The sequence below is a fragment of the Musca domestica genome, unplaced genomic scaffold (assembly GCF_030504385.1).
Source record: "Musca domestica strain aabys unplaced genomic scaffold, Musca_domestica.polishedcontigs.V.1.1 33, whole genome shotgun sequence".
Classification (NCBI taxonomy): domain Eukaryota; kingdom Metazoa; phylum Arthropoda; class Insecta; order Diptera; family Muscidae; genus Musca; species Musca domestica.
In genome coordinates this window covers 10915663-10942089 of record NW_026712312.1, presented here as the reverse complement: position 1 = coordinate 10942089, position 26427 = coordinate 10915663, and the positions used below count along the sequence as shown (strand labels likewise).

Below are 26427 nucleotides of genomic sequence, written 5' to 3'. Positions count from 1 at the left end.
AAAGTTCTCAAGGTTAAGAAATGCGAATCTCAGTTTCAACGATTCTAAAACATTTATATATCGTTAGCTAAAAGGCAATAAGGTGGAACTAACAAAAAATTGAAATTTGAGTTTTGAATGAATATCGTGAATGTCTTTTAACTACATGGCTTGACAAAATTGTACACGTCTGCGATCAAATGGGCACTTTTATTAACTTAGAAAAATCTACGCAATTATGTTTTGTTAGTTACGCCTTTTTGCATTTTAGCTAACGATATGTGAGTTTTGAGGTTGTAAATATAAATATATATGTGACATAAAATCCTCGGAATATGTATATTATTTTTAAAACTCGTTTCGGGTATACACGATTGCTGTCGTATTACACAATTCGGTAACTTCCCTCGTTTTCATTCTGGTGCTGTTGTATGTTTAGTGTTTGTGTTTTGTTGCAGCTAGCCCAACGAATACACGAACGAAATAAATATAATTTTTTATCTCTGTAATTTCTCTGAAATGTTTGCCCAAAAATTCTGAAGCAGTAAAAAGTCAAAAATTGTTTAACCCCACGCTGTTATATTTTCCCCTCTGTATTTTCTAAAATATTGGGGAGATAGCACAGCACAATCATACATTCACGGAAATGAAATTCCCCTAACGTTCTTGTTTTCTTTCTTCTGACCCGTCCTCGCGTTTTTCGCCTTCATACCCTTTTGCATGGGTGTTGAATTTAACTGAGCTTCTTTGCTGTACGCATTTTCGTTGGATGATACATTTTGAGAAGAGCTCATGGAAATAAAAAAGTTTCCGCCTTCATAACCGAATTTTAATTAACTTTGGAAAACCTAATTACAAAGTATTATAATGAGAAAAAAAATTGTTACATAAGCATTACACTCTGCCGTTTGTACAAAACCGCATGCAAATTCCACTATACCTTTTGTACTTTACATTCGCCTTTTAGCTTGCGGCAGGGGTAATAATAAAGCAGTGTATTTTAGGACTCTATGGCTCCACTAAGTTAGTGCAACATGAAGTATTCAATTTGGCGAAAGTATGCATTACAAATACGCTAAGTGTAGACACTGAAATATAAGTCTTTTAATTATTTATAATTATTTGATACGATCTTTAATGGAATATAGTGGTCTCCCAAAGCAATCTTCATGATGATATTTACAGATATTCACCTACTTCTGGCAATGTCAATCGGCTTTGCGGTCCATCAGAAGTTATCAAGACTTGTTCCTTTCGTTAACTTGAATATCTAAATATAATAGGTTTGAAGTTCAAATTATCAAATCGGATAAAATAAAGCATGGCTTTTATGTCAAAAAAATACAAAAATTTTCATTTTTGGAATGGTCTCTTGCCTGAAAAGTATAAAATCTATGAAAATCGCGTAAAAATATACCAATAAATTCGAATATTTTTTGTTACATTTATTTTTTTTTTTTTCAATTATTGTCACATTTTTTCGCATGCGATTTTTTTCAATTTGGCTTACAATTTTGAATTTTAGATTTTCTAAAGTTTTTCTACACCCCACAACACTATGTGTTGAGGGCATTATATACAGGTCGCCATTATCCGATCGTCACGAAATTTCGCATGGAGGTAGAGTTAGGGTCAGAATCAAAGTCTAGTGTTTTTGACAAAATTTCAAATGGACAAAAATTGTCCTGATTTTGCAGTCGCAATTGAACACCATTCGGCACGGAATTTGCACGAGGAGAGTTAAGGACAGGGATGAATTCTACCATTTTTGATTGGCCATTGGATTGTATCTAGTGTGCACTTGTTTTTAATACCTAGCAACATGAGGGTGTTCGTAAATATTGGGAAAATGCCCCCGGTCAAAAACCTTAGGGTAACATCTGATACTATTTCAGAAACGAAATCTTCCAAAATGGAATTGAACATAATGGGGCTTCCAACATATTCTAGTGTTGTTCGGTATCACATGGTCGGCCCGCACAACTATAGCCTTTGCTTACTTGTTTAATATGTGTTTATACATATATTGCGAATTCTGTCCCTAAGGGGTTTATTTTGGAGATTATATTTACAGCATAAGTTTAAGAATGAGCTCAAACCCTCACGGACATAACTGATATTAAAATATAATGAACTATACCTTCAAAGTGGCCGAACTTGTCAGCATAATGAAGAGAGTACCTATATAAGCAAAAAGCCTGCGAAAACTCAGAATTCGAGGTATCCTGAGACATGGGAACAAAACGTCAAAGCGAATTACAATTTAACCACTAAGCTGGGATTTTCCAAATAATTTTTCGTAAACTAGTACCGTTACATGTAAAATGTGACATGCCATATTGTGGCCTAAAATAAAAATGTCGTCCTATCCACATAAACACACTTTTTGGGCCCATTTTATGGCGTATATCAGATTTCAGGGTTTTTCGACTTGTTGATTTTAATTTTCTGTCGTTCTCATTGTCGTATTTAATTATGTTTCGTTTTGCTATCTTTGCATTTCTGCTTTTTGCTCAAAAGTCACTTAACAAAGTCTATTTTAATTTTAATTTTTTATTAGCTTAGCACATCGCCCGATTCAACCCCTTATCTAGGCAGTTGCGTATGATTCATTTATAGTCTGCTCTTCTTCTTGTCTCATATACTAAAAATTCAGAGAGTGGATCGGGTGGGGTGTTTTTTCTTCATACTTTAAAACTTCGCACACACACACACACACACGTACATATTTTTGGGTACATGCATAATGTGAGCTCACCATACCCTTTGTATGTGTGCAACTTTGTTTGCACTGCCATAGGTATGTATGTATATTTGTGTCTGTTTCGGTCTTAATTGAAAAATTTTATTAAAAAGAGTTTGCATTTGTTTAGGATGGTTTTTTTTTATTTTATTTTATTTTCGTGCTGTTTTTCTTTAACAAAGAAATTCGAAAGGAAAAAAGTTTGATTGTTTTTTAATTGGTACAAGAGCTCGAAATTGATTGTGACATCAACAACTCATCTTTACACGAGGCTTCGTTACAAATGATAAAGGTTGAAAAATGTCCTTAAAAATGATCAGCAGTTCTGAAGAGATGTTTAACATTGATGTCGTTTAAAATTAGATGTTCATACTTGTGGTCTTACCGAAATGGTGGCATTGCCCACAAAATAGCCAATATTTTAACATAATCAAGCCTATTGTTGGGTCATATTACCCCAATACGCAAGGGCCATAATTCTATTCAAATCATGATAAAAGTTGAAAAATGTCCTTAAAAATGATCAGCAGTTCTGAAGTGATATTTAACATTGATGTCGTTTAAAATTAGATGTTCATACTTGTGGTCTTACCGAAATGGTGGCATTGCCCACAAAATAGCCAATATTTTAACAAAATCAAGCCTATTGTTGGGTCATATTACCCCAATACGCAAGGGCCATAATTCTATTCAAATCAACTGAAGTTGCAAAACTTGTTATATTTTGTTTTTATTTTCACATTTGAATGCTTCCATGCATTCAAGCAATAGACGCATTGTCAAAGTTGAAAATATTCAACTTTTTTTAATGCAATGCGTTGGGAAATTTTGTGTTTAACTTTGTGGTGAATAAAATATTATACGCAGGCAAGCATTTTGGCAAAGGTCTACAAGACACATTTGCATTAACACTCTACAATTTTAGCAATTTTTATAACCCTACGTTATAAAATAAAGTTAAAGATAATGTTTGCTGCAAAAATGGCTGGATTAAATTTTATAAAACCCTTTTCGCAAACTATTGCAAAAAGTTGTAGCTAGTAATCGTATGATCGGTATACATTCCATTTGACATGGCATGTTCTCAGAAAGTGGGAAATAACGTAAATGGCCCACATTAGGAAATTGCATTGCATTAGTCGTAAGTCGTTTTTATTTCAAGGCTTGTGGTTATAGACTTATTATATCATCTTTTTGAAGTTAATCGGGTATGTTAGGATCCCGTTGTATATTGTAAACGGTTGAACTCGATGGTTTTTATTGAGGCAGATGGTTACTTCACAATACGATTTTTAACAAATTCCTTATTTTAGTCAAAATTCTGAAAAAAAATCTCTATTAAAATAATAATGTGATTTCCTGATGTAATGTATCTGATCTTAAATAGCAATAAAAGATGGTAAAAGATGGTCACATAAAATTTATTGAACGATATTTGCCGAAATCCAACAAGAATAAAACATTTCGAATACTTGAGAAGACGGAAACTAAACCCTCCACCACACATAGTATGGAGGGTATGATAAGTTCGTCATTCCGTTTGTAACTAATGGAAATAATGATTTAAGACCCAACAAAGTATATATATTCTTGATCAGCGCACAATTCTAAGACGATTTAGCCCTGTCCGTCCGTCTGTTGTAATCACGCTACTAATAATTAAGATAGGAATTTTGCACAGATCTCTCTTTTGTCAGCAGGCAGGTCAAGCCCCCATATAACGGTACCCCCCGAGATTCGGTATTTTCATTATTTTAGTCACATTTTTCAATGGAATTGTCTGAAATTCCACACAAGGAGTCCCTTGTGAGTATTTCACCCTGAGAGCGAGATTTTTTATATAGGTCCACGATATCGTATACCCCCCATATAACGGTACCCCCGATACTCGGTATTTTGATGATGTTACCCACATTTTCCAACGGAATTGTCTGACAATCCACGCAAGGAATCCCTTGTGAGTACTTTATCTCCTGACAGAGAATTAACTATATAAGCTAACGATATTGTATATCCCCCATATAACGGTACCCCCCGATATTTGGTATTTTGATGATTTTAGCCATATTATCCAATGGTATTGTCTGAAAATCCACACAAGAAGTTCTTTGTGAGCACTTAACCCCCTGAAAGGGAATGGTCTATATAGGTTCAAAATATCGTATATCCCCCATACAATATTATGTATTTTACAGAGTTTAACAGACTTTTTAATGAATTTTATTTTTTTTTTTTTTTGAAAAATTTCTAATTCTTTCCAAACGGTGGAGAGTATTCGAAGTTCGGCCCGGCCGAACTTACTACTTTTTTTTACTTGTTATAGTTAGAGCTCACTTATTTCACGAATATAACACTAGGTATTTTTTGCTACAAATTAATTAATATGTTTCATTTATTGACTGAAATTTTAATAAAAAAAATAGACAATACATAAACCGATCACAACATAACTGCCAACAATGTGTTCTCTACTCGCTGTCAATTTGAGCAATTAAACGGCGTCCAGTAATAATTTGTATAAATTGCAGATTATTAAGTAGTAAAAACCCAATTAAAGAAAGTTGTAGACCAAGAACTTAGGAAATCACATCTAAATATAAATATCTATGCAAAGTGTAATATAGTTTAAAATATGAGGTGGGCTCAAGAACCGACAATTATGTTCCATATTTATATTTGTCAATCTGTTTTTTTATGAATGTTCGCTTAATCGAGCAATTTTAAATATAACAACGTCCATTTTGAAACAAAATGAGTACAAATGAGCGATACGTTCTCCAATTTTTCAAATTTTGTTAATGAATAAATATAAACGCATTTGAAAAAACATAAAAGTCTTACCTAGTAAATATGCTTTCTAATGTACACATATACATACAAAGGCATGTACCCGTAGATGACATTGCGAGGACATATACATACCCATGTATATTTGCCGCTCGATAAAGAAACTATACCTATTGTGCTCAACACTCTACGCTGTGCGACAACCAACAAATACAAGAAATGACAAAAAATGTATCTGTGAAGAACAAAATGTGTAACTTGTAGTTAAATGTTGTACACATCTACAAATACTTATGAATGGCTGTTTGCGTGCGTGTATGTGTACATGAAATAATCACATACCCACTTTGTTATACATCTGGACACACCACCACCAGAAATATTACTCATCATGACGACAATGTCTGCTGCTGAAGCTACCACGACGACCGTGCTTTGGGGAGCTCCAAAAGCCAGTTTAGAAAGAGCGCATGTCTAACACATGGAGGGAATATTAAACAATGGTCTCCTGCAAACAAACTTCAGGCTTTTAACATCGCCCATCAAACGGCCCGTGATAGTTCAACCACCCAGCCGGATTTGCCACCCATTCGAAGGAGAGAAAGAGTATTCGCCAGCAACACCTTTTGCTTTTTTAGTCTTCGAAATGTATGAGTATCTCTTGATTTTTGCTGGTTGGTGTGTATGCGCACGTTTGTGAGTTTATCAGTCCCTGTGTATGTAAGTCTAAGTGTGTGTGTGTGTGTGTGTGTGCGTGTATGACAGTATTCATATTGAAATTAAAGTGATAGACGCCATTGACAAAAGACAACAAAAACAACTATGCTCAGGCAGTCACTAACAGCACAAAGAGCCATACTCAGTTAAGCTGAATTGATTTTCGAGGGGATTTGTCTTCAATGTTCCCGCTCTTCTTTGGTTCACTCTCCATGGCTCCGCACATGAGGATTATATTTTATAACTTTAATTTAAGATTTATAATACGACTTTAATTCAAAGTCAGCCAATGGTTCATAAAATTACGCATTCTTGGCAAATTTGGATGTCACCTATTCCGCTTACCCTGGATTTACACTTTCACCATGTTTCTGTTGTTGCTTAATTTATTACAACTGACTTAAATGTCATCAAGTAATATTAATGCAATACAAGATGAACAGTTTACGGTGAGTAGATAACTAGTTAATAACACTCCGATAGCATGGTAAAAAAAGAGAAGTTATGTTGGACTGTCATTTTTATGCCCCCAATCATAAGGTAGACATCGAAAAACTTTATTTTGCATATTTTGAATTTACTCTTGATTTACACGTCCCTTTAGCTGAAGACCATGAATCCAATTGATTTGGCCATTTGGCCTTTTTCTCTGCCATCCAATTTTAATTTCCTCCTCCCTACCGTGGATTGTATATTAATTGTGTCATACCGTTCGAAATCGATCCTCAAATATTCGGTTTCGGGTACCAAGAGGAGTAATTGTATTCTAATTTCAATTTAGAGTATTGGTTTCCCCAAAATAAATTTCGTATAAAAAATAAAAAAAAACATACATACAAAAAACACGGCTGGGAGTTGTATATGTGTAATCGTAAAAAATACTACTTCGGAAATTCGGCTCTTATAAGCCATCCAGCCATATGCCAGATAAATTGTGTATCAGCGGCGAAACGCCACACATAGTGGGTAGTGTGTGGTAGTATCAAATTTTAGGTAATTAAGCTCGCCTCGAAGATGAAATAAAAAAAACTAGGCTGTAACAAAGCGTCGGACTGGATTTTACTGTAAGATAAACCTTTCCTTCGTTCAGCTTTTTATAGCCTATTGGCAGTGACCGGTACCTTACCTTATCATTTCATTTAAAATTCGAATCGAATAATGAAGTGATCAAATTTGATACCCTCCACTATGAGAAAACTTTAATTAAGCCCAAATGGGGTTTCTTCATAGTCCCTAAAATCTATCAGATAGTTTTCTACATCTTACGAACCAATTACCCTAACTTTCAGAACATTCAGTGACAAATGTGTAACCTTGAACTATGTTGAACAATTTATGAAGTATATTTGTTAAGATTTCTAATTATAAAATTTTAGTCACGATATTGTTAATGATTTCAAAATAAAATTGAAACCGATTTTGAAATATTTTCTTATCCTAAAAATAAATATTTTAAAAGAGTAATCCGTCCGTTATCCTTCATAAAAACTATGGTACATTCGCATCTTGCCGACGCCTAATGAATCCGTTGTCATATACAGCTCATAAATGGTCAGCATTAGCCGCTTTAAAATCCAGAGATCGTAGACTTCTGGTGGTTGGAGTATTTCCCCGGGGAAAAGTTTGTATGAGGATAGTCAGATGCTCGTTAAACATCGGAACATCGCACACATATTTTTTAAGGACATACTAAAGGAAAAACGAAAATTTGTACCAGAGACTTTTGAGTAAAAATATACTTTTAAAAATTGCAATTTCAGAAAAAAAACTCACAACATATTCATTTTGGAGAACACCACAAAGAATTAGTGGAATGATGGGGCTATTTCACACAATTTAATCGAAGAGAGAATTACAATATTGTTTTATTACAAATTTGCTATTTTGTTGCCCACTAACGTAGAAATTAAGAATATTTTGCAGCTGAGTTTGAAATAATTCCAAAATATTTTAATTATTCAAAAACAATACACACGCATATACAAACTGCCCAACGTACCAAAATGACTTGAGAATAATATTGTTTAAGCTTAAAATCATAAGCCTTGAGCTTGTGACAATATTGAGAATTTATTGAGAAATGCTCGTTTAATAAACATAGAATAACCAAAACTGAACCCTTATTTATAAGCTTATTATTGTAATTGTAGAATAAGATTGAGAAAATAATAGCATGTTAAGATTTTGTTATAATAATTTAAAATACCCATTTTTGCAATTCTTATACATTTTATTGGATTATTAATTTCCATGTTCTTCCCTGTTGCAATTCCTTTTGTTACCGTAGGCTTGATCCTTTTCTATTTGGGTTTTTGAACTTCTGCATCTCCTTGTCAAATATTTCACTTCAATCGTATGCTGGAAAAATACCTACTGAATTCCTGAATTTTGTTGATGCGTTCAGTCTATAAGAAAATTGAAGTTATGTAAATCACAGACCCCTTAATCACATATTCTTACCATAAGGATTTGGTGATTTTTTTTCCTTATTTGCCTTACATTGCCATTTATGAACAAGTAAGCAAAATTTTTCAGTTTTTGGTCCATTTCGACCCCTAAATATTGTGCGATCATCTCCAAAAGAAATAGGGTTCTATTCTGACCTTATCCCAACCTCCATTCTGAATTTCGTGAAGATCGGGCCATAATTGCGACCTGTAGAGAGATTACAAATTAACTTGGACAGACGGACAGACGGACGGACGGACATACATAGCTAGATCGACTCAGCTCGGCGAGATAGGAAGATCCATATATACTTTCCTATGTGGGAAATCAATATTTCGAGGTGTTACATAATTTTTGGCCCAATCAAACTTATAATACCCCCAACACATAGTGTTGTAGGGTATAAAAACGAACAAAACAAATGTTAAATGACGACTTATTTGAGAAATATGTTTTTTTTAATAAATGTTTATGGCCAACTATTAATAATAATATTGTTCTCAAGCTGTATTATAGTTTTATTCGTGTTGGTATGGTATGTTGGATGTGTTTCGTTTTGGCAGAATAACAAGGCACCACAACAAATGGTAAATTTTTATATATTTTGTTTGACTTACATTTTTTGTATCGGTTTGACGAATTAAACAAAAAATGCGGAGAAAGTGAAATTTTGAAGATTTTTTTTAAATTTAAATTTGACTTGATGATATGATCACTGCGTAATTGGATAAAACGGTTGTATGAAACATCCATACCATAGTGCAGGAAGTGAGTAATTTTGTACGATACGTCGTGTATTGGGTAGGCCTAACCATGCCATGTTCTACTAAATGGGTTTAAGAATATCCGGTAATAGCAACTGTTGCTTTACAATAATTTAAAACAACAGCCGTATGGAGATTTGTTTGATAAAAAGTAATAGAAGCGACACCTGGAAAATCAAATATGAATTTAAACAAAGACAAACAAATCATTAAAAATGCCCTTGCACCAAATGTTTTAAAATATCCGGTCTTGCTTCCGATAACTACGGCCATGCAAAACGCATCCCTTTAAGTAAGGACAAAAAATCTCTCTTCGTCGCTCTTAATTTCTTAAAATTTTATTGGCAATTCGTTTTTGGAAAAATTCTTGTATAATTTTCAAAAATAAGCCAGCACTTGCTTACCTTGTAATAATCATACCATGATTGGAAGTATTCTTTTACACCATAGGCCTACCTAAGCCTGACGCAGGTTTTCGATGTTTTCCACCACAAAAATTGAATGCATCTATTTATATAACAAAAATACGTGGAACGTACACATTTTTAAAGTTAAAAATGTAAAGTTTGACAGAACTTATTTCTGTTTATTGATATGTTGAAAATAAAGAAGAATGTTAGATAAAATATAAATATTTATAACGGGAAATGGCTAAATTTTGAAGACCTTAATATTTTTGGACAATTTTCTTGCTCCTCGGACCTCGCCGTACCAAATGTGTTACCACAGTGAGGAAGGTGAGTATTTGTGCACGGTATTAGGTAGGCCTGTCACTGATAAATAAATGAGACTTAAATGCCAAAATATACAAAAATAAAAAACAACATTTCTCGAATTTTGTGTTCTGTCCCAGAATTGAAAAAGTGTAAGCATTTTTACTATGATAACCGATTTTTCATTTATGATATCGACAACAAATTGCAAAACTAGTAGATTCTTGCAGGTTCTGGAATAGAACATAGTTTTGTGATTTCTTGAAAGAAATACGTTTCGTAGAGGTGTAAAACGTGTTCCAAGCGTTTTAATGTTGAATACGTATTACAATTTGGCTAACTGTGATGACATTTCAAGGTTTTTGTACCACTCGGCAACATAGAAGCTAGTGACTGGATTCCAATCCAAGTGAAATCTCTTACCATTTGAGTATAAAATGTTTCCGTTTTCGTTCGAGTTGGCGATTGTGGTCATCGTTCGTCAGAAGCCTAAAAGCACTTTTAATTTCGGCAATTAGCGACCAAAATAAAGTAGTCGCTAAGTCCTACCAGAACAGCAGCGCTGTGAACTTGAATTTAGACTTTTCAGTCATAATTTTGCACTAATGCCACTACAGGCCATAAATTAGATCTTAATATTATTTTTTATGCGCTTATTTGTGTAGCAATAAAGCCCCCCATAATAACAAAATTAAATGTGAACTTAGAAGTATTATTTGTTTGGAAAATACCAAAGACTGCTTGATGTGAGGACCCTTTCCGCCCACCAGATGGAGGATCAAATTAAAAACTAATCGAGAAAATCACAGTTTTTGTGTGAAAATAAAAGTGTCTTCAATTTGCCGTTGCTATCAAACTCATCACTATTAGCTTCCATGCTCTTCTTGTCATACCCAAAAAGGGAGGAACGACAACATGTAAAACACTGATTGATATCAGGGTGTTAGTGTTCATCGAGATGGCAACGCTTTGGCGTACAGTCTGGCCGACACACATGGATGGATTTGAAACTAATCGAAAACATGACGGCCGAACAAAGAGAACAATTCATTAGTCCCGCTTATCAGTGGAGCCCAAGACTACTTCAAATCCAATTTGTAATCACTAGTTGTCATTTGTATATATTAATAGACCCTTCACTGTGCTTATCTGTAGGTACTCTCTCGATCATGACGACTTCACACGACCGAAGCAGTGACACCTTTGTGAACGGATTGTCAATTTAAGGACCGGTCTGACTTATTTCTCAGATAAGAATGTACTTACAACGGCCATACATAGTTATAAATTTATATTGTTTTCTCATGAATGCTTGGGAGGAACAAATAAAATTTTTGAGTAAGGTTCGGGCGAAACGGAGATGCAATTTTTATAATTGTTTGCTCTGAATTGTTATCATACCGTTTTCTGCATTGCATTCGATTCGATTCTCAACGAGTTTGTAGATAAGTTTATTTGTCCGTGATAGGTTATCGGCCGAAGTGGTATCTCAGCGGCTGGATTGGGTAACAGGAGTGTTTTACTCTTGTGGACATTAGTTCGACAAACTCGTTGGTGGAACGGAATATAACTAACGTACAATGGCTTGTTAAAGGTCAGTGGTGTAGTAGCAGCGTGTAAATCGCATATAGAGATGGTAGAATTAGTTGTGTACGATAACGCAATAATTCGTGAAAATTTGTACAAATGGATGGATGTTCTTCGAGGGAAAGTTTGTTTGTAAAATTAAATTAGTTTTGCCAAGACTTGCAAGAAAACGTGAGAGCTGAGACAATATTACCACGATCGTTGAGCCATATATTGTAAAAGCAAGGCTCTTTAGTTAGTCGCACAAAATAATTTCCATCATTTGCTTGCACTAAACATATTTTTTATTAAAGACAAATCGAGTCTATCGAACCTCCCAAAATTATCATTCAGTCGAAATCCTTCCATACGACAGTTTCGTTCCAAGCAGATCTTCAATCTCCAAGTCGAATAGAAAAAAACGAACAGTTGTATAAAGAATTTCATATATTTTTGTTTTTTTTTTTTTTTTATTAAATTTTAACTAAAAGTAATTAAATGTTGTTGTAATTTTTAATTTTATGCTAACCATGTATAATTAATTAATTTGTTGTTTTTAGTACAATATTAACAATGTCTGTTGATTTATAGATGTCTGTTGTCGCGTTTTAACTTTTTACACATATTCACTCTGAAAAAGTTGTAAAATCTGTTAATTTAATGGAACAGTTGCGTTCACTTCAATTCTCGGAGTGGAGTTTTTTTTTTTTTTTAATAAAAAAATTGTTTTGTTTTTATTAGTTATTGAATAATCATGGCATTTATTTATGGGGCTTATAATTTATTTTTTTTGTGTGGTTGTTTTTTTTTTTCTTTTCTTTTAATAAGCTTAGGATTGTAATAAAAAATGTACATGTACGTATGTATATATATATTTATGCGTGAGTCCTTTTATTTTCCAAATATAATTAAAAATATTACTAATTACCTTAAGGATAGCTTAGACTTAGACTATAATTTTACATAATTTTTACAAAATTTTAGGATGGTAATAACATTGGTTTAGACATTACAACAGGAATGTGTCAGAATTAAAAAATGTATAAAAATTGGTTAAAAAATAATAAAAAAAAAGGTAAAAAAGGGTTTGAAGATTCATGTTTGGTTTTGGTTTTGTTTTTGTTCTATCTGTTTGTTTTACAATGCGAAGACCGATTTTGATAGATACAAACAGAAAAAATTGCACTTAACTCTATAAGACTACACAAAATTATCGCTACTATGGGTTTTCTAGGTATGAAGGTATAAAGTTGGGTTTCTCTCCTATTGTTTTTTTGTTTTTTTTTTTGTTTTTTGATTCTTGTGATTGTTTCATAGTTTCTGTATGAAAAAAAAAATGAATGTTAAAATTATTCAACTCATGGCACGGCTATAGATTTGTCTTTTTTTCGTTTTTTTTATGAGGATGTACGATTTGTTTTGTGGAATATGTGTTTTTAGACGTCTTTTTACAAAACTTGTAACTTTGTTTTCGCTTAAATCTACATCACTTTTGATTGCTGCATTTCAAAAAGTCTGGGCGAGAGACTCTTTGAAATCTTTTGATGAAAAAATATATTCGTTATCATTAACAATTATAAAAAAAACAAGAAACGAAAAAACGTATTGGAAAATGTTAAAACTATTTACAGTGATTGGTTTTATCGTGCGTTTGTGTATCTTTGAGATTTTCGTGGTAAACTTTTTCAAAAAGCGCTGACCGACGCGGGTAACCATTGAAACGACCACGGGTGCACATCCGTATCTCGCAATACTACTACCGGGCCAGAGGTGACGAGCAAACGATCCATGCCGATTTTATCAGATGAACGGTTTTTATTTCGAACATTTCATTGGACCGACGTTTAGAGAAGATTTTGCAATGCCGCTGCCCCATTTAAACTCAACGTGTGATTCCAGTTCCGATAGGAAGTGGCTGCTGCGGCATATTGTTGGTAGTTGCTGTAGAACTGCTGTTGCTGCTGATGGTGGACTTGTTGCAAGTGGTCGTCATTGAGATCGCTGGTGATATTGGAAGAATCCTCTTGCAGGTCACTCGGAGTCAGCTGACTCTGTAACAGATTCGCGTGATGCTGATGGTGGTGATGGGCTGCTGCCGCCATTTTGCTATTTAGATAGGCGGCTGCTTTCAATTTTTGATTGTAGAAATTTACTGCTGCTGCTGCCGTGGAACTCGAGCTATGGAGTTGCTGTTGTTGCTGCTGTTGGTTCTGATGTTGGTTGGAAGCGGTGGAAGAGGGTGTTACAGATTCATTCTGGTTTGATTGCATTTGCTGTTGTTGGTGCTGTTGAGGGTTGCCGCTGTTGGTACCTGTTGAAAAGATGCTGCTACTCGTGGTCGACGAAGTGGTGCCCGTCGCACCAACGCACGTGCTGGCACCGTTGGCGCCATTCGTGTTTAAGCCTGAAGCCGTATTACGCAGCAGCATCTGTTCCGCTCGTCCTTAAGCCAAGGGATACTGGTGATGTCACAAGGTAGTCGTGCCGGCTGGTGCGTGATAACCCAAACTTTGGTAATACGACTCTTGACCCAAGGCAGCATGTGAATTTGTCAGCGGACTGAGGGCGTTGTAGCCAGCGTACTGACTCATATCGTACATTTTGATATCGGCTTTTGATTCAGTCGGCAGTAGGCGGTTGATGGAGAATGGATGGCTGGGAGGTGCATAACCGGATGGTTCCTGCTTCAGGTGGTGCATGGACGAATGGTAATCGCTTATCAAGGAGGGGTGGCAACGATTGACCATGCTGGTGATGCTGGACAGCTCTTCCTGTTGCAGTTGATGATGATGCTGGTGATGGGATGGAGCATGCTGGGCTTGCTGTCCCAAGCATGCCAACTCAGCATTGGCATGCAGCATGGCTAAGGCCTCCGCGTCTTTTGAATGTGCTGAGCCCAGGGATCCGCCAAGTCCGCTGTCTTTATGGTGGTGGTGCGACTGATGATGGTCCAATCGACTGTGGTGATGATGATGATGCATGTGATGGGAATCGTCATGATCTTTCTTTCCCGGAGATGTGGCCTCCAAACTACTGTGCGAGGGCGATTTGTGCATTTGGCGAATGGCTTCTTTCTTTTCGTCCTTAAAGCGTTTCTGGCGCCGGAGGTAACAGCCGTTTTCGAACATATTACCCGAGTCGGGATGCAAGGTCCAGAAGGATCCCTTGCCGGGCTTGTCGGGTGTACGTGGGATCTTGACGAAACAGTCGTTGAAGGATAATGAGTGCCTTATGGAGTTCTGCCACCTCTGTTGGTTCTGTCTGTAGAAGGGAAAAAGATCCATAATGAACTGATATATTTCGGACAGTGTTAGCATTCGTGTGGGGTTATTCTGGATGGCCATCGTAATCAGCGAAATATAGGAATATGGTGGCTTTGCATGGGTGTAGCTTCGTCTATACGTTGTCGGTTTTTCTACGCGCGATCTGTTCAGTGAATTGGGGGAGCCTGTATCCAAATCACGGGCACTGGCGGCGGCAGCCATTGACGAATATCCACCCATTGCAGCCATTGTGGACATTCCCCCGCCCATGCAGTTGCCCATTTGGCCTAGGGGAGATCCCATCGAGGCATAACTCATACTACTCGGCGTCATACAATTCTGTGCCATAGAATTCATGGCCGCTGCTGCGCCCATTGATCCTCCCATACTGGCTACAGCGGCGGCTGAATCTAAGACACTGGAACCGAAAGTGGCTGCCGTTTGGGGCGATACCGACGACATACCACCCCCAACGGGCATGCTCATGGCATTCATGCTGTAGGGGGCCCGGGCTAATGGACTCATGTTGCCCCCATTGTTATTGTTGCCGATATTGTTGTTGTTGTTGGGGTTCTGAGAGTTTGGGTTACCCTGATTGCCGCCGCCGCCAACTCCCCCACCACCGCCGGCATTGTTCCCTCCACCACCCGCCGAACCGCCGGACTGACTGGTCATGCTGATGGGACCGCTAGTCGGCGCCTCCGAGTAGAGTTTCTGCATGATGTCTATGGTAGTTTGGTGGGGCGAACCCTTAAGGAAACTGTTCAATAGTTGCGCCGTTATGATGCCGATTTATCCCAGTGCCGTTCTACCGCAGAATAATGTGGGACCGAAACAAATGCGAACAAATGATCCGACCAAAACGTTCACAATTTAAATAATAAAATCTTTTCTTTTTTTTTTTTAAATTGTAAATGACGAGCGCGAAAGCTGTGACCTTTTCAACATTTCTTTATTGATTATCAAAATTTCCTTTCTGTTTCGAATGTTGTTTGATTCTCTTCGGTGTTGGCTTTTCTGTTTTATTCTTTTTTTTCTTTCTTTCTTTTTTTCAATTCTATTTCACTTCACTGCACTGTGAGCTATTGTCAGTAGTTTTGTTTTGTTTTGATACGATTCAATTCTATTTAATGTTTTTGCTGTTGCTATTGCTGCTGCTCCTCGTGTTGCTGTTGTTTATTTGTTTAAATATTCAGATAGACTGATTTGTGTACTTCTATATTTGTATATATAGTAAATTAACTTAAAACACTTCTGATCCGGGCGACGGTTGGTGTGGTTTAGTTTGTTGTTTCTTGTTTCAATAAATAACACCCGTTGTGTGTCTTTGCTTTGTGTTGTTTTTTATGCGATTATTATTATTAAATACAAATTCTACAATGCGCTCGAGTACTCTTTGGATTGAGCTCTTGAATTCGACTGTTTGCAGAGGGGTATGCCGTCTTACTATTTGGCTTGCTAACAAATATTGTTCAGGCCGTGTTCAAGTGTAGTTCGCCGCGCGTTGGTTATGAGATGTTCGAGACGTGTGTGAAACAGTGCGGCCAGTCAGCCCAGCTCGCTCACAGTTTGCTGGCTGAACGATGGCAAACCTTACTGGCAGGTAGGTGCAAACACAAGCGCACTCACTCACTCTCGCACATTTGGCCGGTTTCCGAGGGTTTATGGAACATCCACCACCACCGCTGACACCATCATTTGTCAGATTGTCTGCGACGACATTGTTGTTGTTGAACTGGTTCTTCCAATAACAGAGCGCTCTGCAAACAAACCATTTATTTGACGAGAATATTGGTGGATGAAAACCCAATATGGATGTCGACAGGAAAGAGACAACTATACGATATGACAACATGTCGAGAGAGAGAGAGAGAGAGAGAGGGAGAGAGAAAGAACTCAACAGCACAATACAATCAACGTCTAACGCATCTCTCTCAAATTCCATATGGCCTTATCTGTCGTGCTCTCTATTTGGGGCGGAGCTACGACGGAAGCGGTAACGCCTTCCCGAATTCTCGTTTTGAAACGGACCCAGGATGTTCTGTAACGATTTACAAGTATTCTGGCAGGGAGAGTGGGACGTTTAAAGCAATTTTAAACATTTAATGTAGCTATCTACTGTAAAATGCTGAACTTTAACCCCGATTCGAGAAAAGGTTTAAATAATTTTAAGCATCGTCTCTTTTGCCATCACAAAACCCTGCACGAAAAACCCAGCTGCTCTATGTTTCGATTCTTACTATTTTTCCTTTTTGAATCAACTTAACCCAAAAAATGCACACCAACTCCCTGCTACCAATACCACAACCCTCAAGTTCTTTGCTGCCACTGCAAATTGTGTTTGCTCAGAGAATGTGACAGCAAAAGTACGGCAAAAACAAAACATTGCTGTTCGGCGCAATTGTCACAAAGAACTGCCATTCTTATGTCCGTGGTCATCAGTAAACCGTCGACATATTCCACGTAAATCATCCCAAAGAAGCGCTGTCTTACGACCGAAGGGTATATTATTTATATCAGCCCCACCCCCCATCCCTCGTCAATGTGGTGTCCTTCTCCTCATCGAAGACGAAGAAAGTGCCCCAGACCAAATATCTTTGGTTTACACACTCCATGTTCATGGCTGAGGTTAAGGTGCCACAAACCCCAATTCGGGATGGTTGCAGACACCGACATCGACGATGGCGTGGCGATGACGATGACGTGACGACGCTAGCAAAAACATTCACAGTAAACGTCATTAGCGTCAGCCAGAACTTTTTGGTGGCAAATATAAAATTGTTAATGGCAAATGTCAAACACTCGTCAAATCGCTTTCACGCCACGCGACAGAACATTACAGATGTAACGAATAACGTCAATAGTACAATCAGTTAAAATGTTATTATTACCACAATCGATAAGGCCTCCGCGTAAAAATAATCACTAAAAAGTCCGGTAAACTCGACAAAAGCTGCAATTCATTGAAACATAGCAACATATAGCATAGCCCGTTGGAAGCATGTATTGTTCCCGGAATTCCCCCAAGATCGCACAGACACAGGCCATTCGGTTTGCCAAATTAGGATTAAACGGATTTTAATGATCGCTCGAATTGTTGTGCTCTCCGAACACCAAGTGCCATCATAAATGATTTAACGCCTTGGCAATAATTAGACCAATTCTCCGCGAACTAAATTTCCGATGGTCCGGTTCCATTAATGCTGAAAAGTTCTATCATGTTCGGCAATACTGGAGAACAGTAAATGCAGGCCGTTTTGAATGAATTTCATAACGCCTACCTGCCGCTGGTTGTTGTGTGTTAAATGTACGCGTCTACGGGTGTAGGACTAACTAAGGGTTTCCCTCATTAATGAGCCGCATTTTTACAACATTTCCCGGAATAATTTCATTCAATTATGGTGTCGTGACGAGTACCTGGTTAAAGATTTCGGTGGTGAAATGAATGAATAATTTAACGGAAGTTATTAACTAAAGTTAATCCAACTAACTAACCAAAATATCGGACAGGCAGAATCCAGATCCCGAGATGTGATAAAGCATTACAGTCGAATCTTTGCCGGGGTATATTTACCGGTGTAGTAGGAATTACAAAACTGTCTAGACTGCAACGAATTACATAATAGTTGAAATCGACGAATAATTCCAAACGTGGAAATATAATTGATTAATAAATCAAGGCCTGGTTCGGGGAACGTATCGGAATAATTCTGTCTGTATGGCTATTTTTACCGCTTATCATTTTTGCATCCGTTAGATTCGTCTCAACACAAATTTTACGAATGTAAATATTGAGTATTCATTAAAAACGCTGCTGTGAAAGAAGGTAAAGGTAGTGCGGAGAAATGTTGGCCATTCTGTTAATTTTTTTGTATTTGCACAGTATTGAAGAAAAGTTAGCAACTTTAATATCATGGACAAATGCAGGCGGACTTTAAATAAAGACATCACGAACATTGTGGATCACTTCTTGAAGATGAAATAATCAAATAAAATCGGAAACATCATAGGTATTCGGAAAAATTTAAACTAAAATTCCAAAAAAGATATCTCTGGATATTCTTCTACGAGGCTTCGTTAAAGGAGATCAAATACGATAAATATTGTATATTACTGAAGACCACTAGAATAGGGCGGAATTCAATCATCCCCGTTTCCCAAATATCCCTACTGAACAAACCAACGCACACGTTTTTACGCGCCAAAATAACTCTGAAGGAGGCAGGACAGGAACATTCGTTTTGGTTTTTTGAATAAGTCCATTTTATGCACTGGTTCAACTTGAAAAAGCCAAGATTTAAAAATTCTTACACAGTTCTTTCTTTGATTATTGCGCTCTGAATCCTTAAGGATTATTTAAGAGTCAAAAATATATGTTCATATTGAATTCCTTCTTTTTTTAAACGAGACAAGTCAATGTTTTTGGACACATAATAATAAAATAAAGAATAATGTCTTGAAGGGATAAAAGACCGGCTTTAGGTTCAATTTATATAAACAAGTTGCGTTCTATAAGCACAAGATAATTCTAACGTATATCTAAATCGACTCGGGATTGTTCAGAACAAATTATAAGGTATCAGTCGGCTTTGCCGAAATATTTTTACCCTCCGCCAGTGTCCGTTATTTAAAATAAATTTTGACTTTCGTTATGATTATTAAAATGTTCATCCCTTATTGGGATGGTACTACTGTAGGAGTGTGCCAATATTTTCCATTTCGAATCGGGCCTAAGTCAGATATAAATATTACAACGTCCCAAATTTGTACTATACCGACTATTTCCTTTATATGCATTTTCGTAAAATGTTGAAATAGTCCTGCAGTTCCAGATATAGTCAACCGATGTATTAATTTCCTCTAATAGTTATATAATAGTGATATAAATTTTAAAGAACATCGAACAATTATTTCCAATTTTATGCGAATATTTGTTAATCAAATGTTGACATTTTCTGGGGAAGGAACAGATAGAGTGGCCGATATATTCCATATTCACTTTAGATCTCTTATTGAGGAAAACATGAGAAAAATAAATATTACAAATTTTTGACCCTTTGGGAAGGAGGTACCAGAAAGGGTGTATCGATTTGCGTCATCCATTAGTGAAAATATTAGGTATGTGAACTTTAAAGAGAATTTACTAGAAATACTACAATCCTCACAACAGATCATGTGTTAATATAAATCTTGAGATGTGTGAAATTTTATCGGAATGAGAAGAATGAACCGGATCCTTTTTCACATTTTATGAGTGTTTCGGTTTTTCAAAATGTTAACCATTTGTAGGGGAGGTATCAGAAGGAGTGGCCCAATATATCCCATCTTCGAATCAAATCTTGTATTTATAAAAATATTGAGGCGCGTAAAATTTGATAACATTCGGATGCTTATTTCGCTTTATGGGAGGTATAAATATATTGGGGAAGGTACCTGAGGTACCTTGTGGGGGAGGTACCTGAAGGAGTGTACCGATATATTTCGCCTTTTCATCAGATCTTGTGTGGATAGAAATATTGAGATATACCGAGTTTGAAAGGTATCGGGTGCTAATCTACAAGCTTCATGGCTATTCCAAATTCTGACCCGTTGTGGGGGAGGTACTATAGAAGTGGAGCGCAATAACCCATCTTCACATCAGATCTTGTGTCAGAAAACATAATGTATTGGGATTTGAAGCAATCGGACTGTAATTTCATATTTTTTAAGAGTTATAATTATTACGAATTGTTGCCCTTTGTGGGGGTACTTGATGGAGTGGGCCGATATTGTTAATTTTTGAGCCTATCTTTTTTAAGGTAAATTATTTTCTTTGAAAAATTCAATTTTTTGTGGAGGAGGGATTGGAAGGAGTGGACCGATGTTTTTCATCACCGAACTCGATCTAAGTTTGATAATGATACTATCGTGCGCACCAACCAGACAGGCAAACGGACATCGCTAGATCGAATCCAAATGTCCTGAACAGGATTTGGTCCAAAGAAACCTAGGGTGGAAACCCATTAGAGAAACATACCCATTCTAGTCTTAAATTTCCATAAACTCAAAATATCGGTTTTAAAAAACATTTTCAATTTTAAATGCGTAATATACTGAGTCTGAGTGAGATACACTTAGTACCCAATTTATTATATCCATATATACTTTCGTCAGGGCAATAGGATCCTACCGAACAGACTTCCTCCTCTCAAGACATAGATTATATGTAAATATTCCACAAAATGTTAAGGAAAACAACACTGATGCCAAGGTGAATGTATTACTTGCATCATTTCACAAATTATTCAGGGGGCAGAGACGTGGTCCGAAATAGAAATAAAATAACTTAACCACTGTGCTTTACCATAGCTTCAATGTGGAATAATACTATCGATCGAACGTCTAGATCAACAACAAACACACACAGACGCCCTAACAAGAATAAATAATTTATTAATAATAATTAAATGATCACTAATGGCTGCCGCTAATTGGTTGTACTGCTGTCGTTCTGCAGCTCCATCTTCTGCTGCTCAGAGGCTCCAATCGCTTGTTTCTGTTTTTATTTATGTGAACATATAAAGCAAATAAATCGAAGTGTTGAACAACCAAAAAATCAAAAACGCAAACAAATGTCGTAAAACAAAGCTACGGAATATTTATGACGCCGTGATCGCAACAGCCCTCAGTTGTAGATGATGAATGTTTGTTTTATTTTAAATTGGGTAAAATTTCCAAAGTCACACAAGCCACAATCCAACACAAATTTGATGTATTTGACTTGCTATGCAGGGAGTGTAAATTGAAAATGTTCGAATACTACCAATTTCGATTTAATTGCAATAAACGAAGAAATATTCACGGCGCTAAGTTAATCAGCCGGAACAGTCAATGTTTTAAAAGAATTGACGCGCTATTCGGACCGCCCTCGCAGAAAATTATTGCTTGAAACTATTAAGTATTTTAGTAACGATAAGCGACTACTCCCTATTAATGTCAAACAGAGATGTTCAACATTATACGAATGGAGAGGATGGTTATTGGCAGGAAAACAAGTAACTTTCGAATTTATTTTTTCTTTTGTTTCCCACACTTCTTTAATATATATATCATTATATTCAATTTGCTATTACTGCCGCCGAGTATTTGCATAATTATAAATATACCTAACACATCATTTGTTCCGTTTGTAGTAAATTATGTACCTTGTTTGATAGTACAACAACAATCTCCATTTGAAATTCAGATAATTTCTTTGAAATTCATATATTGTGTTTCAGTATATGTATAAAGTTCACAAAATATAATTTGTAATTCAGACATTACATTTGAAATTCGGAAATTTTATTTGATACTCATAATTTCTCAATTGAAATTCAGAATTCCTATTTGGAATTGGGAATCTTTTCTTTTTTTATCAAATTCAGAATATTACATTTCTAACGATTTGGACAAACCTTACAACTCAAAGCTTTGCGCCATTTGTGTCTAAAAGACACATAGACCCTTGATTTTTTATATCCATCTACCACTCACAGTGCTCTAATGTTTGTATACCCTCTACATTTAGTAACTCTTTTTTTACCTTTTTTGATGTGGATGATGCCTTACAAGGGTCGTTCTCTGGAAGTAGTATTTATTTCGAACTTATTGTGATTAAGCATATGCGAATTAAACACCAGAACCCCTCCAAGTTCGATTAATGTTCCATCAGCAAATCTTTTTCACAGAAAATTTTTGATGGAGTTTTTGTGCACAACAACTACATTGCTTCCAATGCATACATTTGCAATGAAATAGTCGATATAGGTTCTGTATAACGGAACCTTCATTCGGTCCAGGCGAACTTAAAAAATGTTTACCTTTTTTTAAGAAAAAAAAAAAACTATTTATTAAAATAGAGAAACCTTGAAATAATAAAAACTTTACTATCAGATGTAACGACTGAAAGAAGAGTTAAAAAAGAATTTTATTCACCATGTTTCATCATAAATTCGGTCGGGCGCAGTGAAATTGACCTTTCAAAACCCCAATTAAACTATAACTTGGTAAGGACAACGATTTTAAATTAAAAAAATGCCCTATTTTAACTTAAGAATACTGCGAAGAAAAAAGGCGTTTGAAATGTCTTATGAATAGGACACAGTGTACATGTTAGAATTGGTAAATAAAATTGTTCCTGATAACTACAGAAAAAACAAGGCTGTTGCGACATCTATCATACATACGAATTGTCCGCTTGGAGTCTTTTGTTTTTATTTTTTATATTTGCGGTCAAGAGACAAATACCAAGAAATGCTATTGGACTTTAAAGACAACTGTGAATGTAGGCATTATTACAAAAAATGGCTGAGAATATTCGCCAGACCATTGTTTTTTCCTTCAAATCCTGTACGTACAGTGATTCAAATTATTTAAAGAGTATTGTTTGTCTTTTTATGTAAATGCTGAGATCTGCCCTACAAAGTGTTCGAATGTTAAGAAATCACAGACAAAAATATTTACTTTAATTTGTGAATTTGAAATGCGGGCGGAGGAGTGGCGGTGTCTGCAGTCGTGTTGGAGACATTTTCCTATAAATCGATAAATGCCATCGACTAGTTAGAAGTGCGCAGATGCCAGACAGAGTGTTGCTGGTAAGTGGTGGCAAGTGTAGAGAGCTCGTGTATTTGTAACCCATAAAAAAATCTTCAGCATTGAAATGCCAACAAATTCATCTATTACAATTGAAAGAAAACTTAAAAACATAGCCATGAAATTGAGCTAAGGATATGTTTATGATTGAAAATAAATGAAAGTGTCTAAGAATGTTCCACTCCCGTCGCTTTTTGATTGGGAAAATTCTACAAGAAGCCATCGGGCCTTTAAGTTGAAAATAAAATACGCAATGCAACCAAAATTTGTGATGCTATTTTATAGTTAATTGATTTATCTGTCCAATTGTATGGCCCATCTCATATATATATATATCTTGATCCGATTTCACACTATTCTGCCCCAATTCGTGTTTGGCATATGCCGCTTAATTCCCCCAAAAATTAAGTCAAACATGGACATATAGTCACATCGACTCAGTTCGATCAGATTTGATGGTAAAATATAGTTAATGTATTAAAAAAACAGATGTGAAATAGTTAGAAGTTTACAATCTATTCATATCGGTAACATTTTGTAAAAATTATTGGGTTGTAACAAACACACACACCTACGAAGTCTTTTAAGATATACCCTCATAATTTCTTAATCGCGCGTCCTGTACATGTTTCTCAAAGTTGATCTTCGATATCACGTCTAAGATCCAAAAATCAGGTAAAAATATTCTCTTAATTCTCCATATGCAAGCAATTTTCCAATGCGGACATGACGGTAGCATTCAGGCTCCTCCTAGTATAGGTGAGTAACTATGCAAGTATGTATACGTGTGTGCACTAAATAAATAAATAAATAAAAATGTACTTTTCTAATAGACTTATCGTTAAATTGTTTTTAAGACAGCTCAAGTGGATCATTGATTTTTGTTAGCTTTTTATATTCTTTCAAAGTGTGGCAAAATTGATCGGCGTCTTCGTCAAACGGAGTGTAAGACTGCGGGGATGACACTGATTTCGATGTAAACCTTCTGGGAGTTCACAGTTAAAAGAGAAGAACAAAGCCAAACTCTACAGAGAATAACCAAAAACTGAAAACAAGCGATTTCCGTAAACGTTGTCATTCCAGACTTTATTTCAGGAATAGTTCCGCCGAAATCTTTAATTAAGTCTTAGTCTTAAAAATGCTATCTGTGTCATTTAAAGCGGCTATGTAAAAACATGCATGTTATTGGCGATTTCGGGTACTTAAATACCATGTTTCGAGGCGAACAACAATGTGTTTGTGTTAAACGAATTGAGGTGTGTTTTTGTTGTTGTTTTGAATCGCCATTTTCTTATTTGTTGATTTAATAATTATCTCTTAGTAAAATTACAGATATTTGCCACATCCCGCTTTGATAATATGCATCCTAAGATAATAAAACATTCCACTTGACTCCGTTGCCGGTGTCCTGGTGAGGAGGAAAACAGAAACCGAGATAAGATACTGAACTGCCACAAACAGAGATAAGTTTTTATATCGGGAGGATTATTGTAAATATCTCGGCATATTGTAGGAGAATCAACGGTCATAACCTCTACGAGTCCGCAGACAGGTACCCAACAGAAACAACAACATAGTCGACTGTTGATGAGCCGTAAAGTTGTCAACTTACAGCAGATAACAGTGACACAGATGTATTCATTGCGAGCTGATGGGCCATAAACACAATCTGATAACCACAGAGTGACGATGATTACGACGACATGAAAGATTATTCCTAAGATGATGAATGTCCCGCTCAGAATATAAAAATAAAATGCATTATTAATTTGCGACTGACAAAATGATGTTGAAGAGAGCTTTTATTGGGACTTTATGACAGCAAACGATAGTGGGAGGTGAGTCAGTAGTTGCAGGTAAGTATACATCAGGCCCACAATTGGCAAATTACAATGGAAATCAATTGAAATGTCGTTACACGAATAATTGGATTTGTTTGCAGAACAAAACAAGTTCTACAATTTGGTAAAAAAAATAGTTGTCGACTCCAAATCGAAATAATTCCACAATACTTTTAATGGTGTGGAAGATTTTACAAGAGAATTTCTAAGTTATTTTTTAAGAAGCATATTTTTTTAATATTTTCTTATCCACGCAGTGATTCTTTGATGCCTTACTAATATATTCTTCGTAGACTTCAAATTCTGTAGTTATATTTAGAAACGGATATAGCTCCGAGAAATTCTCAGTATAAATTAGTCAACGCAATTTTTTTCATTTCACATCTGAACTGAAATATACATCGTACAACATATATTTTCATCCAAAAATAAGTAAATAAAATTCGGTCCGAAGATCGAATAGTAATAAAAATAAAGAAGTAGGACTAGGCGTACCATACGATGCTGCGACGTCGCTTCCAACGAACATACGTGACTATGAAAACCTTTTTGAGAGTTTTGTCCCTTTTGATGTAGGACATAGTTTAAAAAAAGGAGAACTATGCTCGGCAGTAGCGATTGTCCGTAACGCCCGAAGGAAGTCAAGTCCGTTTCAATACTTTTTATTTATTATTATTTTAGGTGTGAATTTGGTTGTGTGTGTCTGTTGGAGCAGTTTTACGCATTTAATGAACAGTAAAGGGGAAATCGTGCAAAGGTATATATTGGAGCTACAGAGTTGCCCATATTCGACGGACCTTTGGGCCCATTCCAATCGACGAGGCAACATTCTTTGCGTCAATTGAATTTTGTACGGGAACAAATGCAAATCAATGCGAATAAAGTGGACGTTGTAAAGTGGACCGAGCCATGCCCAACTGCTGAGAACGGCGTTTTTGGGATGTTCTTGGGGACCTCTCAACACTGGCTCGTACGGCAGCGAAATTCTCGGCC

General features: G+C 36.1%; 1 protein-coding gene and 1 long non-coding RNA gene across 7 annotated transcripts; one reads left to right on the top strand and one right to left on the bottom strand.

Annotated features, from left to right (window-relative positions):
* Positions 1 to 12983: 12983 nt before the first annotated feature.
* LOC101901781 (protein fork head) lies at positions 12984 to 16774 on the bottom strand. Its single transcript, XM_011296483.3, has one exon. The coding sequence runs from the start codon at positions 15698 to 15700 to the stop codon at positions 14186 to 14188; it is 1515 nt and encodes a 504-aa protein (XP_011294785.3). The 5' UTR covers positions 15701 to 16774; the 3' UTR covers positions 12984 to 14185.
* Positions 16775 to 17097: 323 nt separating this feature from the next.
* On the top strand, positions 17098 to 25380 carry LOC109613800 (uncharacterized). 6 transcript variants are annotated; one of them, XR_009342769.1, is made up of 4 exons: positions 17098 to 18806; positions 18864 to 24352; positions 24502 to 24849; positions 24915 to 25380. It is a non-coding gene; the product is annotated as an uncharacterized LOC109613800 (long non-coding RNA). The 6 variants fall into 6 exon arrangements; XR_009342766.1 differs by having other exon boundaries at positions 24482 to 24849; XR_009342768.1 differs by having other exon boundaries at positions 24455 to 24849.
* Positions 25381 to 26427: the final 1047 nt, after the last annotated feature.